Below are 20,216 nucleotides of genomic sequence, written 5' to 3'. Positions count from 1 at the left end.
CTCACACACGGTGGGACCTCGGTAAGTGGGCTGGCCGAGGTGGCACTCACCTGCAGACATGTGTCCGTGTGTCAGTTGGCGGCGACCTCCTTGAAGCCGTTGGTGATGGGCGCGGTCTCGTTGCTGCGCCGCCTCACACACGGTGGGACCTCGGTAAGTGGGCTGGCCGAGGTGGCACTCACCTGCAGACATGTGTCCGTGTGTCAGTTGGCGGCGACCTCCTTGAAGCCGTTGGTGATGGGCGCGGTCTCGTTGCTGCGCCGCCTCACACACGGTGGGACCTCGGTAAGTGGGCTGGCCGAGGTGGCACTCACCTGCAGACATGTGTCCGTGTGTCAGTTGGCGGCGACCTCCTTGAAGCCGTTGGTGATGGGCGCGGTCTCGTTGCTGCGCCGCCTCACACACGGTGGGACCTCGGTAAGTGGGCTGGCCGAGGTGGCACTCACCTGCAGACATGTGTCCGTGTGTCAGTTGGCGGCGACCTCCTTGAAGCCGTTGGTGATGGGCGCGGTCTCGTTGCTGCGCCGCCTCACACACGGTGGGACCTCGGTAAGTGGGCTGGCCGAGGTGGCACTCACCTGCAGACATGTGTCCGTGTGTCAGTTGGCGGCGACCTCCTTGAAGCCGTTGGTGATGGGCGCGGTCTCGTTGCTGCGCCGCCTCACACACGGTGGGACCTCGGTAAGTGGGCTGGCCGAGGTGGCACTCACCTGCAGACATGTGTCCGTGTGTCAGTTGGCGGCGACCTCCTTGAAGCCGTTGGTGATGGGCGCGGTCTCGTTGCTGCGCCGCCTCACACACGGTGGGACCTCGGTAAGTGGGCTGGCCGAGGTGGCACTCACCTGCAGACATGTGTCCGTGTGTCAGTTGGCGGCGACCTCCTTGAAGCCGTTGGTGATGGGCGCGGTCTCGTTGCTGCGCCGCCTCACACACGGTGGGACCTCGGTAAGTGGGCTGGCCGAGGTGGCACTCACCTGCAGACATGTGTCCGTGTGTCAGTTGGCGGCGACCTCCTTGAAGCCGTTGGTGATGGGCGCGGTCTCGTTGCTGCGCCGCCTCACACACGGTGGGACCTCGGTAAGTGGGCTGGCCGAGGTGGCACTCACCTGCAGACATGTGTCCGTGTGTCAGTTGGCAGCGACCTCCTTGAAGCCGTTGGTGATGGGCGCGGTCTCGTTGCTGCGCCGCCACAGCCCGTACACGCGCCCGGGCACGCCCTAACAACAAACATACATTCATTCATTGTAATACAATAACATTCCATGTCCATGGATAGCGGAGTCTTAACTACAACTAACGACCCGGGCACGACATCGCGCGGCGGCGGCAGCGGCGGCCATAGGTTGGAGCGAGACAGCGATCGGACCTTTCGTTCCCACCTATGGCCGCCGCCGCGCGATGTCGTGGCCGGGCCGTAAGGCTTAAAACGCACTGCGGCTAATTTCTTGCGGTTTCTGTCTTTTAAGTGCATGCGCTTATAAAGCATGCTGTACGTTACACTTTTTGCGGTTCTGAAACCGCAAAAAAAATCGCAGTGCGTTCTCAGCTTAAGAGCGATAGCGTAAAGAAGCCACTAAGTTATGAGGTGACTTTCAGCTTTGACAAACAGAATATCAGATAAAGGATGACTAGCAGGGATGTACCGACTAGTCGGGAAAGCCGACTATCCGGCCACATTTGTAGTCGGCGATTAGTCGGGAAATAAACTCCTGGGGATGTCCCCAACAAGGTGTCCTACTGGTCGGGACAATGTCACAAATTGAATTGAGACACTATACGACTAGCTAGACGTTGTCTTTGAACCAGTACGGTACATCTTTCAGTTGATATTGTAAATAGCGCGACAACGCGCAAGGAACAAATAATTATGTTTCTAATGAACTTAGACAAAGCAGCACTGCAGTGGCCATACAAATGTAACCTTTATCGGGAAGTAACGATTATGAACTTGGCCGACTAGTCGGCCGACTAATCGGCCATTCGCGCGCCGATTAGTCAGCTAGTCGGCCAAAACCATAGTCGGTTACATCAATAATGACTAGTCGTACCTGCCACAGTCGCACGGTGCCGTCCTCGGACCCGGTGGCGTACAGCTCGCCGTCCGGTGACCACCGCACGCAGTGCACGGGACCGAAATGGCCTTTGTTACACTCTGAAATATCCACAGAAAATTCATTAATACGATTTATCAATTCGACAAATCCAAAACGAAACATCAACAATTCCACATCCAAAAATTTATAAAATAAAACAAAACTTGGGTGACATTAATAATTGATAACTTTTCCGTAAACTAAACCCTAAAGGCCAGAGCACATCACATGTGTGTGCGAAGACATGCACGTGCGCTAAGACGTTTGAACCGAGCACGCACACGTCACACAACCGGTGTGTCGTCTCTCATAAGGATCTATAAATTACAACGCGCACGTGTACGCACACGCGTCCGGTGTGCACAGGCCTTTAAATCGTTGAATAGGACACGTTGGTACCTGTTGATATACACAGTCAAAAGTTACAGTTCACCCCCTGCTTTCAGTACAAATGAGTACTTGCGTGCGATATTTTTTTGCAGTTAGGATGACGAAATTGGTTTCCAACTGATCCGTTATTATTTCCAGAGATGTTTTTGATTAGTCAGACACAATTTACGTACATTTCTAAACAGCTCATTTCCTAAAATCTTATATGTCATCTTGCGCACAGGGACCGGCCCGCTATCCCTTATCGGGGTTTTATAAGGGTATTGCATAAGGCTTAACTCACCATACCCTTTGCCAGACGAAACCCTTTGTTTTGGTTTTAAAAACCCTTATATAAAGCTACCACATTTGAGTAATCGGTAGCCCAAATACCCTTACAAAACCCTTATCATCCGCTCACCAACACCTTGCATATTGCTTATAAGGGTTATGCCTTATAAAGGGCTTCCCTTTTAGCATATAAGCGTGCTAATTTAAGTCATCTACCTTGTTCATAAAGCACACATTACTTCGAATTCGAGCGATCGTCGGCGGCGACGGCGGCGTTCTTTGACTAGGCACGTATTTTCTTTCCTTTTCATACACTACCGTAGAGATATACTAATCCTGTCTCTTTCACGCAAAGGGAAACCTTTATAAAAAGCACTTAAAGATAAGGGTAACCCTTATTAAGAGCTAGCCTTATTTTTGGTTAGCTTTTCGGTAAGAGTTAGTCAAAGGTAAGGGTATGAATGGGCTTGCAGTTCAAAAGGGAAAGTCTTTCAATGTGTTAGCCGTGTTTAAGTGTCGCCCATTGAAAGGGTTTTATCGCGGAAAGGGTTGTCCGGTCCCTGCTTGCGCATCGTGTCCGTTGAGTAGGACACGTTGGTACCTGTCGATATATACTACAGTACCTAGCTCGGTGCCCGTGTTGTAGTCGAACTTGTAGACCTTGAGGTCCTCGCCGCCGCACACGAAGGTGGCGCGCGAGGGGGCCAGCGAGGCGGAGTAGCACTTGGTCGGGACGGCCACTTCGCGCATCTTGCGCATCGTGTCCGTTGAGTAGGACACGTTGGTACCTGTTGATATATACTACAGTACCTAGCTCGGTGCCCGTGTTGTAGTCGAACTTGTAGACCTTGAGGTCCTCGCCGCCGCACACGAAGGTGGCGCGCGAGGGGGCCAGCGAGGCGGAGTAGCACTTGGTCGGGACGGCCACTTCGCGCATCTTGCGCATCGTGTCCGTTGAGTAGGACACGTTGGTACCTGTTGATATATACTACAGTACCTAGCTCGGTGCCCGTGTTGTAGTCGAACTTGTAGACCTTGAGGTCCTCGCCGCCGCACACGAAGGTGGCGCGCGAGGGGGCCAGCGAGGCGGAGTAGCACTTGGTCGGGACGGCCACTTCGCGCATCTTGCGCATCGTGTCCGTTGAGTAGGACACGTTGGTACCTGTTGATATATACTACAGTACCTAGCTCGGTGCCCGTGTTGTAGTCGAACTTGTAGACCTTGAGGTCCTCGCCGCCGCACACGAAGGTGGCGCGCGAGGGGGCCAGCGAGGCGGAGTAGCACTTGGTCGGGACGGCCACTTCGCGCATCTTGCGCATCGTGTCCGTTGAGTAGGACACGTTGGTACCTGTTGATATATACTACAGTACCTAGCTCGGTGCCCGTGTTGTAGTCGAACTTGTAGACCTTGAGGTCCTCGCCGCCGCACACGAAGGTGGCGCGCGAGGGGGCCAGCGAGGCGGAGTAGCACTTGGTCGGGACGGCCACTTCGCGCATCTTGCGCATCGTGTCCGTTGAGTAGGACACGTTGGTACCTGTTGATATATACTACAGTACCTAGCTCGGTGCCCGTGTTGTAGTCGAACTTGTAGACCTTGAGGTCCTCGCCGCCGCACACGAAGGTGGCGCGCGAGGGGGCCAGCGAGGCGGAGTAGCACTTGGTCGGGACGGCCACTTCGCGCATCTTGCGCATCGTGTCCGTTGAGTAGGACACGTTGGTACCTGTTGATATATACTACAGTACCTAGCTCGGTGCCCGTGTTGTAGTCGAACTTGTAGACCTTGAGGTCCTCGCCGCCGCACACGAAGGTGGCGCGCGAGGGGGCCAGCGAGGCGGAGTAGCACTTGGTCGGGACGGCCACTTCGCGCATCTTGCGCATCGTGTCCGTTGAGTAGGACACGTTGGTACCTGTTGATATATACTACAGTACCTAGCTCGGTGCCCGTGTTGTAGTCGAACTTGTAGACCTTGAGGTCCTCGCCGCCGCACACGAAGGTGGCGCGCGAGGGGGCCAGCGAGGCGGAGTAGCACTTGGTCGGGACGGCCACTTCGCGCATCTTGCGCATCGTGTCCGTTGAGTAGGACACGTTGGTACCTGTTGATATATACTACAGTACCTAGCTCGGTGCCCGTGTTGTAGTCGAACTTGTAGACCTTGAGGTCCTCGCCGCCGCACACGAAGGTGGCGCGCGAGGGGGCCAGCGAGGCGGAGTAGCACTTGGTCGGGACGGCCACTTCGCGCATCTTGCGCATCGTGTCCGTTGAGTAGAATGACACGTTGGTACCTTTAGAACAATCAATAGTAGACTTATGACATACATTCATTAGAAAAATTTTATAGAAAAATAGTGGGGGCACGTCTTCGTGGATGGCACCAACTATAAAACAATTAATGTGATGCTATCATTACTAAAAACTTACTAAATTTCAGCCAAAAAAAAAGTTTGTCCAAGTTTTTAGCGCCGGCTGTACTTTTCTTGATACAGCCTTCAATTTCAGTTGTCAGTTAAACTTCTTATTGATATGATTCGAACAAACCCAAACTCAGTGAGACTTCATTATTTTCTCTCTAAAATACATAACAACCGACCGTAGCAAGGTAAATTAAAGCTTGTAAAAAATAATAACGAATCCTAAAGATTATGTCAGAATTCAGTCGGCCTCGTTGACAGCTCAGTTTACATATAATCCGATCAAAAAAGAGTTAGGTTTTATGATAATCCGTCGTATACGATACGTGAAACCTTGCACAAGTTCAAGGAATTTTATATAAACGTATTTAACCTCGTAAGACCTAGCAAACAAATTTTTGATCAGGGTTTACGCTAAGCGGGAGTAGAAGACCAATTCGGACTTTAAAATCAAACTAGATTTGTTATTGATATCATGATTATCATGCGAACTTGACACGACTCACAGTACCTCTCGCTTGCGTTATCAACAATAATTGATGCTTGCACTTTAAGATCTAATACGTTTTTTTAATCTTATTACGGCTACTGGTCTGCGTGTATTATGTGATGAATAGTATATATGTCGCAGGCAAATTGTAAAATTCGGCATATATACCTAAATACAAAAAAAAAAACAATAACTGTGAACTCACCGTGTGCTACTGTCAAAATGGCGCCATCTCTTGACAGCTCTAAACTATTTGGAATTGAAGTAAACTCGATTTTGTTCACCTCCTGAAATACAAGTATATTTCTTAGAACATTTTCCTAGAAAAAAGTATACGCAATAAACAAATGTTCAGTTTAAGTATTCGTTGTACTGTACTACCATAGAGTAACTTATACTAGAGCGGTACTGTCATAGTAAATTTTGTTACCCCAGTAAATTCACTGCCATCTGTCGACACACTTTAAAACTAAAAATGAAGATTTATAAAAATACGATAAAATGTATTTAAATATGAATAAATGATTTTTTTTATTTGCATTAATTATTTTTATGATTTTGACCCATATTCTTTCACTGATATGCGTTAAAATTGTTAAATAACAAACGAAACCGTCAACGCCATCTATACGACAGTTGGCCAAAGCTAGTAGCGCCCTCTGAACGAGAATCAAATTTTCTTGATTTTCGAGGCACGTTTTTTCCTTAGACTGTATCTATCTATTACGGAGTTATATCTATCTTTGGTACTACGTTTAAACTGATCAATATAATGAAACGAGGCGGCAGTCATATTGATAACGTCATCACTCGGGAGACTGTCTGTTGCGATAACGTTTTACGGCAGTTTTGGAGTCCCAGCTCAATAACATACATTTTCAAATACATACATTTTAATTGTATGGCGGCGGTTATGTACGTGTGATTTTTATTTAATTACATTTTTAATGTAAGTCTCACCTGGCCAGACGTCTTGTCCCAGACGCACATAGTGAGGTCGCCGCTGACGCTGGCAATGCGGCAGTTGTGGGGGAACACGGCATGGCGGATACTGCTGGTGTGGGCGCTGAATTGTTACTATGTCTTGTGTAATAAGGTCGGTAATGTACGTCTCACCTGGCCAGACGTCCGGTCCCAGACGCGCATAGTGACGTCGCTGACGCTGGCGATGCGGCAGTTGTGGGGAAACACTGCGTGGCGGATACTACTGGTGTGAGAGCTGAATTGTAAACTCTTATGTCCTGTGTAATTAGGTCGGTAATGTAAGTCTCACCTGGCCAGACGTCCGGTCCCAGACGCGCATAGTGACGTCGTCGCTGACGCTGGCGATGCGGCAGTTGTGGGGGAACACTGCGTGGCGGATACTGCTGGTGTGGGCGCTGAATTGTAAATTCTATGTCCTGTGTAATAAGGTCGGTAATGTAAGTCTCACCTGGCCAGACGTTCGGTCCCAGACGCGCATAGTGAGGTCGTCGCTGACGCTGGCGATGCGGGAATTGTGGAGGAACACGGCGTGGCGGATACTGCTGGTGTGAGCGCTGAATTTTTCCACGGCTGAAAATAATTCGTTGTTTAAATTTCTATATGTTATTAGTTGTAAGTTGTGCAAATTATGTAGCCGAAAATTTGAAAACCGAAATAGCTGCCTAACTCGCCATCCCTAATTAATTTTGTCGTGTAGTCTCTTGCCTTAACCATTTTGCCCTAATGAATATTCGTCCCAATGCTCAATTGCTTAATTCATTAGACATAATGTAATTAACTATCCTAAAATCCAATTAATCCTAAATGTTCTTGTCATAACATACAATAATCGTCATATGTGTCGTTCTCAAGTAAAAGGTTAAAAAAAAGCCACAAATAAAAGGTACCACATTGTCGCTTACCATAAATTTACTTGCATCTCTATACGAATAACCTGTCAGAGCGTCCTTGTGGTACCTTTTACTTGAGAACGACACATTTGATTAGTCATACAATCAGCGTTCGTAAAACAACTTTCGTCGTAAACTCACTTGCCAATCTTGCCATAGTCATTTTGTCCTAATGCGGCAAAAACTCCTGCACCCTCAAGAAAATTCATTGGGCCTCCATAAAAAAAGGCCAAAAAACTTTAAGGTGACGATAGACATGAGCATTCACTTGTAACGAGCATTCTCGCGAACAGAAGAATGTACAGAAGTTCGTCGAACAATTCGCCGAATCTGCCTAAAAACTGCGAATGTTTGATCTGAATATCGAGTTAATGCAGTTTATCCGCAGCTTTAGGAATCAAGAAAAGATCTCCAAAGAAGACTGCGTTAACGCTTGGCAACCAAAAATTCAGCTTTCAAATTCGCAAATGCACTATTTTACGTGTATTTTATTATATCTTTTAGTCTTTAAATTACTAACCACAACGAGGCACCTGTATGCACACAGGAATTCTGACTCACGCCAGAACCTTGAGGAAACAATACAATACTAGTAAACACTTGACCATAAACGCATTGCTTTCGGCAAGGACTCTGATTCAATTAGACTTTGTTGTGAAATACCAGGAAAACGGCATTTTCCCTGTATCTTTGTGATCAATATCGAGGCAAATATGATGGATGCCTTAGCTTAGGGGCACGGCACACTGCGTCCGATTTGCACGTCTCTCCGACGTGCGAGCGGGATGTCGCTATAATATGCGCATAGCGTTGTCTCGCTCAGACTTCGGAGTGCATTCCCGTTGCCAGGGAGGTTTTGGGATTATACTGAGCAACTTTTACTATGGGACCAACCCCCAAATCGCGAAAAAAAATTTGGCTGTTTCATACAACTTGTGGCTGGTCCAATTTCTATGAGAGTAATAGTATCATATTAAGTAATAGTATTATCATACAGAACGGCCACGCACCGCCCCGCCCCGATGCGAATTACCTCGCCCATACCTCGCCCCGCGACAGCAGATTCATGACCGTTTGCCGACCGCTCAGAAGCAACTTACACAATGACGCATGACGGGTGTACAGACGTGCCGTTCACACATAGAAACTCAAATGATTTCTGATGTATGGCTTTTTCGCCCTGTGGTAAAAATAAAAACTCACGGTTAGCCTCAGGCTTGTTCAGATCGAACACCCGGATCAGTTTCTCGTTGCTCGCAGTAAGAAGAAGTGAGTCGTCAGCATTAAAATTCACGCTCTTCACTATGTGGTCGTGATCGAACGTGTGGACCACTTCGCCGTAACGCGCGTCCCAGAGTTTCGCTAAAAGAAAAAAATGTTGTCATAACAAAAGGGTCATAATTCGGTACACGGCGGGAACTTAAAATAAAATTACATATGGTTCAAATTTCTTCAATAGTCTGGCCAAACAATTTTTTCAGTGGAAAAAAGCGGTAAACTATAGAAAAATGTAGACGCGAAGAGTTAATCTGCCATAAAAGTTTTGAATTTCGCACCTTTTTCTACTGAGTCGAGAAATCGGTTTGATTGGTATGCCGGGCCAGACTATGAATTAGTAGAGGGAGGGCCGCTAAGACAAAAGTTAGATTTCATAATAAGTCGATTCCGCACTTATACATAGGTATACATAGGTAATCGTGTGGCGAATTTCTGCGGCTACGCGTTTGGACTACTCGGCGCGCCTCAGTGGACACGGGGTAGCGGAAGAGTGATGACGGGGGGTTTCGTTTTTGAGTTTAGGTAGCATTTCTTCGTCCGAACTATCCATCATCGACAAACTGTACAAGCACGACCTCAGCACCGGCGCCCGTGACTTCGACTCGCTTCGATTCGTCTGTGATGAACGCACACGGAAAAAATGCGACTCGATTCAAAGTGGCTCGATTCGACGCGATTCGACTTTAATGGACGCCAGCCTTACTGTCTTACTACTCTCTCTAGCAGTAGATATCATACCTGAAAAGTCAGCAGCGCCACTGGCCGCCAAGTTAGCGTTTTGAGTCAGGGCTACGCCCCACACAGCTCCTTTGTGCCCCTCGAAGGTGCCAATCCAGTCGCCCGTCTCACCTTGCCGCAACATGGGCTTGCCATCTATAATGGAATTCATAATTGTAGTCATAGACATGTATTGAGACAGACAATACATTGCAAAGCGGGAGCATTTCGGCACTTACTTTGAAAAAAACTTCTTTTTCTGAAATAAAACTATGAAAACGGATTATATCGCGTATATTGAATTTAAGATACATCCCGACGTTTCGAACCCTTTACAGCGTTCGTGGTCAACGGGTGACTGAGGAAAAATTACAAAGTGCAAAAATACCCACATACTAAAATAATGAACAATCATAGACTACAAACTTTAAGGCTGGTTGTACATGCAAAATCGGTTCATAAGGCTAGTTATACACTACAATTATTTTCAAGTAAAGATATATATATATATACGCGATAAAAAAAAAAAATAGTGGCCTTTCAACTCTGAGTAGTAGTGTGAGATACGAGATTTTTTTCAAAATAATGCCGATTTGTACATTCATATCTAGATAACAGTGAAAAGACAGCAGTTTGAAATAATAATTTTTGATTTATTTAACTTATGAAATGCAACTCTTTTGATTCTTCTGAAAATGCTATAACTGTAAAAATATAATATAAAAGGCTTGGAGCTATGTAAACAAAAGCAACTAATTTATAATAAGTTCATAACATGATAGGTAATTTTATGTAGTAAATATAGCAGTTGTAACCAGTAACAACAAAACGGGATTAAGAATTGTAACGGGAACAAAGAGTTTCTTAGAAATAAATTTTCTAATCATAAACAGAAAATTAATATGAGCAAAATGAGCATAAGGAATTAGAAATTACAAAAAAATGCCGCTCATTAAGTATTTTATAAAAACAGTCTAATTAGTATTTTCATTCACATCCCTAATTAGTGAAACATTATTATGTATGTATGTATGTATAAACTCTTTATTGTACAAAACACAGAACACAAATATGACACAGAAAGAGGCAGTACAAAGGCGAACTTATCCCTTTAAGGGATTTCTTCCAGTTAACCTTTGAGTAGATGAGGATTGATGAAGAACGGTAGACAAATATAGCACTGCGTACAATAGACTAGAGGAAAAACAATAAATTTATAAAAGAGGGCGAAAATAAATATTAGGTTCTAAAATAACCCTTTGTTCAATATGAAATAATTTATAAGAAATCACAATATTTAATTTTTTATTGTATTAATAATGTAATAGATTTATTTAAACAAATCAACAAAAATAAATTACAGTAACACAGTAGTAAATAAATTATAGTTTGTCGGAATGTTTTATTGAGATAACATAATATGTCTTTGACTATCACTTCCACATACATTATTTATAGTCATTGACTTTGAAATAAGTTCTTCCATAATAGGACCGACATAATCAATCCTACTCTGTGTATGTGCCAAGGGACATAAGATAAAAGCACTATGCTTATAAGATATACAACAAATAAGTTGTAGACTGAATTTAAATAAATTATCTATTAAAGAATTTCTCTTATCTAAAGGTTGTCTGGAAGGAATTGCTTTTTAGCAATAACATAGGTAAACAATGCGTGATTGCTAAAAACTGAATTCATTAAATACACGCTGTGTCAAAAAAAATACTGCATTTTAAATTTCTCCAATGATAATAATTCTACTGCTTTATTTCAATAAAATAATACTGTATTATTATTTTCTTTTATTGAGTTGAGAATTAAAGAGCAATTATTTCATGTAAAATAATAACAAAACATAATTGCGACGACGAACGAGTTGCCCCTGTCGCTCAAACAGTCCCAGTCTGTAGCGTCACTCAAGGCTAATCTGAAGAAGCTTTGGCTTTCCAATCAGCGTGATCTGGTTAAGTACTAACCTTTATTTTTATTTTCTTACACTTGTGATATTTATATATATTATAATATATATTTAGTATTGTATGTATGTATGCTAGTATATATTTTAATCTTTAGTGTTATTTCTTTTTTTAAATATTAATTTGTACATCCTGTAAGTTTGTCTATCTGACCTGGCTATAGTTTTCCACTCATCTACTAGAAGGTTAGCTGGAAGAGATCCCTTATAGGGATAAGTTCGCCTTTGTACTTCCATTACTATAATTTATTTTTGTAAACCTGTGTTGTGTACAATAAAGTGATTACTACTACTACTACTAATTGCTCTTTAATTCTCACCTCAATAAAAGAAAATAATACTGTATTATTTTCTTTTATTGAGAAAATAATACTGTATTATTTTATTTGTCTTATTATTATTATTTTATATGAAATAAAGCAGCAGAATATCATTGAAAAAATAAAACTGCAGTATTTTGTTGACACAGTGTGTATTTAATGAATCAGAATGATAAAGATAAAGATAGTATATTATTCAAGTAGGCATATTATAATGCGCTTATGAACGTCAAATAAAGCTACGCCGGCTCTAACCCGACACCTCTGCCTCGAGAAGATTTAAATCCACCCTCAATTGGAGGAGGGTATCCCAATATGGGACCGGCAACAAACTTGGCGGGACACAGCGGGATAGACTGACAATGTAGTTTAGTAATAGTAAAGGGCCAATGCCCTGTGCCCAACTCACTTATGAAATGCTACTATTTTAATTATTCTAAGAGACCAAAAACAAACTTTGTAGCATTGTTATGAGTATAAATAGCATTCATAAGATAAGTGACACTCTCCGCTGCCTGTCTGTCTGTCCGTTTGTCACCAGGCTGTATTTCATGAACCTTGATAGCTAGATAGAGTTGAAATATTCACAGATGATGTATTTCTGTTACAACAAATACTAAAAACGGAATAAAATAAATATTTATGGGGTTCCCATACAACAAACATGATTTTTTTGCTGTTTTTTGCGTAATTGTATGAAACCCTTTGTGCGTGAGTCCGACTCGCACTTGGCCGGTTTTTTATCTGTTATCAATACATTACGTCTCTTACATTTTCGAGATAGCTGGTTAAAAATGGATTTATAACTACCAAATTACTTACAACCTAATACAGGTTTGGTTTTAACTTCTTGTATGCGGCCTGTCAAAATTGGTTAATGAAATGGTGACCTTAATATCTAAATTCTAAAACAATAGTTTTAAACTCTTGTGCTTAATTATATCCATGTCTTAGCGTAACAGGGGTCGAAGATACATCTAGGAAATATAACAATAGCAAACACACTCCAAGAAGTTGATTGGCTCAGTAATTTATGAAAACATATTTGAAATATTCTGGGCATGATCCCGTTCAAACATTTCTATAAATGGTAAACAAATAGACAAACTCAACTCTATATAAGGAAAGATAATTTCAAATGAAGGTTGCTCTATTCTCATCTAAGATCTCTTAATCACTAGCAGATAATAGCTGTACATGACAAACAATACCTATAATTACAATTAATATTGCAACAAAACTGTTTCCTTAATGAAAGTTATCAATTTTCTCAGGTATTGGGGTATAAACATTAATGTCAAGATCTTATTGGAGCCTTGGACAAGTACAAGGTGACCCAGAGCAAGTGAAATGTCAACATGTAAAACAGAAAAGCAATTTTATTCGGACAGTGACATACTACGAGCACAAAGGCCTATAACTTAAAAGTCATGTCAACATCGTGAACAAAAAGCACGGCGCGACGTCAAGGCGAGCGGCTGCGAGACACATACGAGCGGATACTCAAGGCACTTCCTGCAAGCCCGGAAAGAGAAGGCCATCACACACCTAGAATGCATGCCGGCCGAGCGGACCGGTCGACGAAAACAAGAAAAGTGAAGGCCTTTCCAATACATCTTAACCTAACATCTGTCGCGACCAATCCCAAACAAACACAACCCAAACACATTTGCAGGTCTTCCACCCACGACTAGGCCAAGGCGAAAGGGCACGCAAGTGCAAAGCAGTCGCTAATAACTCACCTTTGCAGGCAGAAATCAGGTAATACCCATCCTTGGTAACGTCACTAAAGTCCAAATGCACCACTGGTCTAGTATGGCCACCACATGTAAGAGGAACTTGCTTAAATGTTGTCATTATAATTAATTTTGTTTGTTGTACTTTTGGAAAATAAAACTAATATCTTTGTTAACTAAAATTAACCTAATGAGTCTGATCGAACTGAATGTTGACAACCGACTGACGGAAAAGTGAAACGCAGTGTTGCTATACGAGAGGCCATATATGAAAAAAAAAGTAATGAAAATTAAAAATATAGTTTGTCAAACGACTGTCTCATTTCGAGCATAGACAGAGAGAATCATACTATCTTTGTCTTACACTAGTACAAGCACCCAAAAGAAAAGGATGAGTATAGTTTTCTTTTGTTCTTATTTACTGACAATTTGGTTTGACCAACTATAGTTTGTCAAAGGACTGTCTCATTTCAAACATAGACAGAGAGAATCATACTTACTTAATCATACTAGTACTAGGACTTGACTAGGACCCAAAAGAAAAGGATGAGTATTAAAAATTAATAAAAACAGAAATTAAACTTGATCGTTTCGGACTCAATGACACCTGTCATTAAGTTAAAGTTACTGTTTTCTGTGGTCTGTGGATCTGTCGTGGCTATACTGACGTGTCTGCGACGATTTTGATTTCCGATTTCTTATAAAAAAGACAAAACTATTTGAAAAAGACTACGAACAATTAACAACCATGGATTTCTTTACATCAATCCCAACTCACATTGACTACGTAGGGCAAGCTAAGGCAGAAAAATTATACAGAGCCATCATAACACTGTTCAGCATCGTTGGCTTCGTTTGGGGGTATATTGTTCAGCAATTCTCTCAATCCGTCTATATCCTGGGAGCCGGTTTCCTGCTTGCTGCCATCTTGACCGTGCCCCCGTGGCCCATGTATCGCCGAAACCCTTTGAACTGGCAGAATCCCAAGAACACGGAAGAAAAACCCGCAGGCAAGAAAGGAAAGAAATGATCTTGGTTTGGTTTTCTAATGTATGTTGAAATAAATAGATTTTAAGATTCATAGTTTTTTTATTTTCTATTACATCTTTGGTGGTATTTTTCTGGTGATAGTGATACAACTGATACAATTTTAATGTACTTAAAAGTAAATGCAGATCTTGATGGTTTAAAAAACGTAATGACTAATGATACATGTTCAGATAGTTGACGAAATCCTAAATTAATATCATAACTAATTGAGTTTTCATTTAACATGATTGCTGGAGCAATTACTTTTAGTCCGTAATGGCAACATACTTGCCATCATACTTAAAACAAGAATGCATCTCTACTATAAGAATTACGGTTCAAAATCAAATTAGAAAGGAATGTCAAATTGTTAGAGGGTTAACTCACAATTAACCATACTTTTCATGGGGTCTTTTGACCCTATCCTGCAGTGAATGTGTTAAAAAGTTGCTTATCAAAGCCATTCAATACTTGTAAATCTGAATTATTTTCAGGTCAGACATAAGTCAGGAAGTGGTCAGGAAACACAAGTTTATGTGCAAGCAGTTTTCATATTGCAATAAAATTTCTACTATGTGCCATCATTATCAAGCAGGAAGTGTGTATGAATAGAATAGAATAGAATAATATTTTATTCGTAAGCACAAACAAACATTACATAATATAACAACCAAAAATGGTGAAATAACCATAAATTATGATGATTAAAACTGAAATATTTGATATGTACCAAGTTTCAGTAAGTTATTAAAAATCATAAAGCCATTGTTCTATGTTAGGTTTATGCTCAAATTTTTGATGTAAAATTCCTTCAACAAGTATATTCAAACATGGATAAAATTTGTATATAGGTACCTTACAAATGTATACTTTCATGTACTACTATTAACTTTAGAATACAACAATTATATATTATAACAATTTAAAATGATTAATATTCAAATATTTTGTCTAAATTCGTTTATCCCAATTCACCAATCACACAGCAAAACATTTTATACAACAACTGCCATGTTTAAGGCTGCGTTCCCACCAGAGATGATCAAGGATGCGTAGCGAGGGATGTTTGTTAAGAACCAATATAATGACTTGGCTTACCTATCCTCGCTCAGAGCAGCTCCAGTGGGCAATATTCTATTGCTTCCTAACAAACATATCCCTCACTACATATCCTCGCACATGTCTGGTGGAAACGCAGCCTTATAAATTACTCTTATTAATGCGGAAATCGACGGAAATTAATAATAAAAAATACATGAATAAATAGAATGAGACGTGTGATTGCTATAATTAGCAACAACAAAAGTTATGCGAACATTCATATAGCGAACATACAGGGTGGCTAAAATATAAGTGCATTCCCGTTGCCAGGGAGGTTTTGGGATTATACTGAGCAACTTTTACTATGGGACCAACCACGAAATTGCGAAAAAAAATTTACCCTCCCATAGAAAATGGACCAGCCAAAATGTATGAAAAAGCCAAATATTTTTTCGCGATTTCCGTTTTGGTCCCATAGTAAAAGTTGCTCAGTATAATCCCAAAACCTCCCTAGCAACGGAAATGCACTTATTTTTTAGCCACCGTGTATATTACCGATAGTCTGTCAAACAACTTTGTCAGTAGTAGTAAAAGGCGCGAAATCCAATTTTTCTATGGGACATTAAACCATCGCGCCTACATTTTTTAATTTTACCGCTTTTTTCTACTAACGGAAATGGCTTGACAGACTATTACTCTAACCTCCTACCTCCAACATCTTTGGATCCCATTTTCATCAGACATATTTTAGTTGTCACTTTCAACAACCTCAGTAAAATAATCGTGAGTCATACTTAAATAAATATCACCTTACATACAACTATTTATAGTTGAATAAATTAAATAAGTTCAATAGTCTGTCCCGTACACACGGATGCGCGTTACACAAACAGAACGAGCCGCCTCGTGAGGAAACAGACCGAACTGCTTCGCGCGGCAATTTCCTCGCGAGGCGGCTTGTTCTGTGTGGTGCCTAATATGTTTGAGTATTTTTGTGTCCATGAAAAAAAAAACTATGCCTACAATCCTTAGAAAATTTACGTTTGTACGTGACTCAGATTGGTTTTGCAAAATACTTCTACAATGAATTTTTCCTTGCAAACCTGAATATAATCTCAAAGAAATGAAGTTATTTAAAGCACTTGCTTGCTGTCATTTCTCACAGCATTTTAACATTACATCACATTTATTCTAGCACACAAAATTTCCCATTTATATTCAAGCAAAAATAATGCGTACACAACAAACGAATAATAAATTTACGATTTTATTCACCTATTTTTAGTCACTACTCGCGATATTTCGAACAGCCCTTTATTTTCAAGCACTGAGATCTAGGTTATTAACCGCGAACACTGTAGTTCGCAAATTGAGGGCATCTTTCTCTTTTACTCCAATTAAGGCGTAATTAGTGACAGAGAAAGATGCCCGCAATTTGCGAACTTCGGTGTTTGCGGTAGGCCCCTCTGTCCGCGTCGGCGACGTGCAAATACGTCAGTATAACCGTAAAATTATTATACTTCTTGTAATTATAAGTAAAGATTCTCAAGAAAACTTCAAATTCGATTAATAATACTAATGCCAACGAACGTTTGCCGCCTTTCTCTAACAGTTAGTTTATCTCATCGCGAATGTTCGTCGTGTTCGTTTGCTTGGTCTATACGCACTATATTGACCTCACTATACCAAATAGGTACCCACTAGTCTCGTTGCTTCATTCCTCACTAAAACTAAACTTATCTCTAAGATTCTTAAAGACGTTATATATTCTATTTTCATTGCAAGGATCACATTCGTTTTTTTCTTCGCTTTCGCTAACTTCCTCCTTACTTTCGGACTTTTCTTGATCTGAGTCTTCGTTCGAGGTCTGGTCACTAACTTCGGCGTCTTGTGAAGGGTCTTGGCTATCGGCTTGAGAATCTTCGTCGATTTCTTCAGTGTCGAACAGCTGTTGTGCTGTTATGAGTGCGAATACTAACGTTACGCCGAAGTTGACGTAGGTTAGGGATAGTGGTCCTAGTGTTAAGACGATTACAGCCACTACGAAAATTACGCCTGCTACGAAATTGTAGTTTTTCCTGAAATAGGAGATTATGGATTTGTAATGTTTGTAAGTAAATTCTTGGATATAGGTGGAATTTGTTGGTTCGGTGAAGAAAAATATCGCGAGGAAACCTGCATACATACGCGAAGAAATTCAAAAGTGTATGTGAAGTCCCCAATCCGCATTGGACCAGCGTGGGGACTATAGCCCAAGCCCTCTCGAGCAAAAAAGAAGGCCTATGCTCAGCAGCGGGACGTATTTAGGCTGAATTATTTTTATATTTTATTATTTTAGGTGGACATTTTCATTTCCATACGAAGATAACAATTAGGCAAGAAGACAGTAAAATATACCTATCAAAATTACAAATTAGCAGAATTAGAGTGATGTGCCGACGTAATCTTAAAAAAAAACAGACAAAAAAATATTGAAAGCTTCTTACATCTTGTAAACTTTTCACATTTTCATTTGCGGTAGGAAATTTTGTAATTTTAACCATGAATTTCAGTGAAAAACGCACAGTTTAAAACATTTATTATTTTCCAAAATAATGCATGTGAGACTCGGTTAATTCAGAGGAATGCAACTTTGTATGGACTCATTTGTTTTTCTTTTGTCTGCTTATACAACAATTGTACTTACAAGTTTTTCCTCGGCCCGTCCATTTGCCATATGCATGTCGAGCAAATAGACAGAATTAATCCAGGAAACCTTGAATTGTCTGGCTTAAGCACCATGCTGTATCTAAAATAAATAAGAAACATTTAAAATCTATTTGCATATTATGTCTTAGGCGGGTCCACACTTAACGAGCCGCCTCGCGAGGAAATTGCCGCGCGAAGCAGCTCGGTCGGTGTAGACGTGCGTCGGCCGCAATGCCTCGGGCGAGGCACGTCTACAAAGACAGCTGCTTCGCGCGGCATTTTCCTCGCGGGGCAGCTGGTTCCGTGTGGAACCGCCTATTTACTTTTTAATATAGTAATCGAATGAGTTATATGGTAACTGAGTAACATTAACTGTTGCAGTATTTATCACGCTTGATAGTAGAAGTGTCATTATTTTGTATTATGGTGCTTGAGAGCAGTTACCGCATTAAGACGTCTGGCGACGTCTATTTCAGTTCTCAACAAGGCCAAAATATTTTGCACTAGTTTAAATGTCTTAAATAATAGGCTAGTAAAAAAAAAAAAAAACATATTCCTTTGTACCATCGGCCACACTGTTAACTGAAAGTACGTAAACCTTATTACGATAGACTTAAGGTCCACCGATGGACACTACAGTTAAGAGTGTTGCTGTTTGTACAGTCGCCATCAGATATATCGGAGCGGCTCAGGCGCTCACAATATCTGAACACGCCTTTATTGTCAGGGCGTTAGAGTGCGTGTTCAGATATTGTGAACACCATGGCCGCTCCGATATATCTGATGGCGACTGTACACAGTATAAAATATATCGTTACTCACTTGAAATTTCTCGCCCACGTCAACAAAGCAGGCACGTTAACTAACGTCACAACCGCCCACAAAAAGAACATCATCATATGGAAATTTATATCGCTTAACAACAATTCCCCATCTTCAACATCGTTGTCACATTCGTTCTTTTCTTTATCATTTTTGTCACTAGATTCTTTATTATCTACTTCTTCATTAGTTATTAAAGCTATCACTTTATTTTCATCGGTTTCGTCACTTTTTTCTTTATTGTCACTAACCATTACTTTATCAGCTTCTATTTTATCTTGTTCATTTGTATTAGTTTTACGTTGTACTAAAGTAGTACTAACAGAATCATCTGGTTTAACGACAACTGATTCTGTTTCTGTTTTCAGAACAAGAGAGCTATCTGATTCTGTCTTATCTTTATTTTTATTTTTTCTAAACGCGCGGCAGAAGCGTGATGCGTATTTGGCAGCTAATTTGTAGAAATAATCTTCTAAGTATTCTTCGTACATTTTGGATATCTGTGAAAATATAAGGTTATTTTATTAGTAAATTCCTTGCAGTAAACAATTATAAAGGTTTACTTTATACGAAATTGTGGATACTGATGTGCCGCTGGAAAGTTATTAAAATTGCGAAATTTCTACAAGCAAAAATTCTGGAAACTTTTCATAGTCCTGGAGATTGTAACTTTCCGTTTCCATAATAAAAATTTCCATGAAATTTCTGAGAACATCAGGTACCAACTTTGAACTACCTACAACTTACACTGTTAATGTAATATAAAAGTATTAACCTTAGTAATATAAGTTAATCATTAAATTTAGATTAAGGTACTAACATTGAAAATGAGTGCACCATTTCGCCGTTAAACGCAAGTTTGGCGAAACTTGTATAAGTTTAAAATGTGTTATACTTTTTTGAAAATAAATTAAAAAAAAAAAAAAAAAGAAGAAGTTTTCCTGAGCTTGCAATTTTGTAGTGGTGTGGTGTGTGCGGAACCACAGGGCGGACACGCTATACATCAAAAATCACTTGCGTTTCTATGTGTGAACGGCACGTCTGTACTAGGGCTCCCGGTATCCGTGTTACACGCCG

The 20,216-nt window shown here is 41.2% G+C and overlaps 3 protein-coding genes across 4 annotated transcripts in view; 1 reads left to right on the top strand and 2 right to left on the bottom strand.

The window, feature by feature from the left end:
- Positions 1 to 1,104: 1,104 nt before the first annotated feature.
- Positions 1,105 to 13,805, bottom strand: LOC134744067 (serine-threonine kinase receptor-associated protein). 2 transcript variants are annotated; one of them, XM_063677730.1, is made up of 8 exons: positions 13,566 to 13,804; positions 9,547 to 9,681; positions 8,734 to 8,892; positions 7,089 to 7,210; positions 5,862 to 5,943; positions 4,873 to 5,040; positions 2,049 to 2,152; positions 1,105 to 1,217 (listed from the first exon to the last, which is right to left on the bottom strand). In XM_063677730.1, exons 1-8 carry the CDS (start codon positions 13,678 to 13,680, stop codon positions 1,128 to 1,130), a joined length of 975 nt encoding a protein of 324 aa, XP_063533800.1. In that variant the 5' UTR covers positions 13,681 to 13,804; the 3' UTR covers positions 1,105 to 1,127. The 2 variants fall into 2 exon arrangements, with proteins under 2 accessions (XP_063533800.1, XP_063533799.1); XM_063677729.1 differs by lacking the exons at positions 1,105 to 1,217; positions 2,049 to 2,152 and having other exon boundaries at positions 4,484 to 5,040; positions 13,566 to 13,805.
- Positions 13,806 to 14,194: 389 nt separating this feature from the next.
- LOC134744066 (signal peptidase complex subunit 1) lies at positions 14,195 to 14,636 on the top strand. Its single transcript, XM_063677728.1, has one exon. It carries the CDS (start codon positions 14,308 to 14,310, stop codon positions 14,587 to 14,589), a length of 282 nt encoding a protein of 93 aa, XP_063533798.1. The 5' UTR covers positions 14,195 to 14,307; the 3' UTR covers positions 14,590 to 14,636.
- Positions 14,637 to 17,298: 2,662 nt separating this feature from the next.
- The window catches only part of LOC134744064 (GPI inositol-deacylase), a 28,554-nt gene continuing 25,636 nt past the window's right edge, over positions 17,299 to 20,216 (bottom strand). The window contains exons 15-17 of the mRNA XM_063677727.1: positions 19,140 to 19,639; positions 18,316 to 18,417; positions 17,299 to 17,707 (exon numbers count right to left, since the gene is read on the bottom strand). Coding sequence (XP_063533797.1) covers positions 17,344 to 17,707; positions 18,316 to 18,417; positions 19,140 to 19,639 — 966 coding nt within the window. The 3' untranslated portion in view covers positions 17,299 to 17,343. The remainder of the gene's footprint in view (positions 17,708 to 18,315; positions 18,418 to 19,139; positions 19,640 to 20,216) is intronic.

This window comes from Cydia strobilella, chromosome 9, assembly GCF_947568885.1.
Source record: "Cydia strobilella chromosome 9, ilCydStro3.1, whole genome shotgun sequence".
Classification (NCBI taxonomy): Eukaryota; Metazoa; Arthropoda; class Insecta; order Lepidoptera; family Tortricidae; genus Cydia; species Cydia strobilella.
Note: the sequence above shows the minus strand (reverse complement) of the source record. Positions and strands in the feature narration are given on the sequence as shown.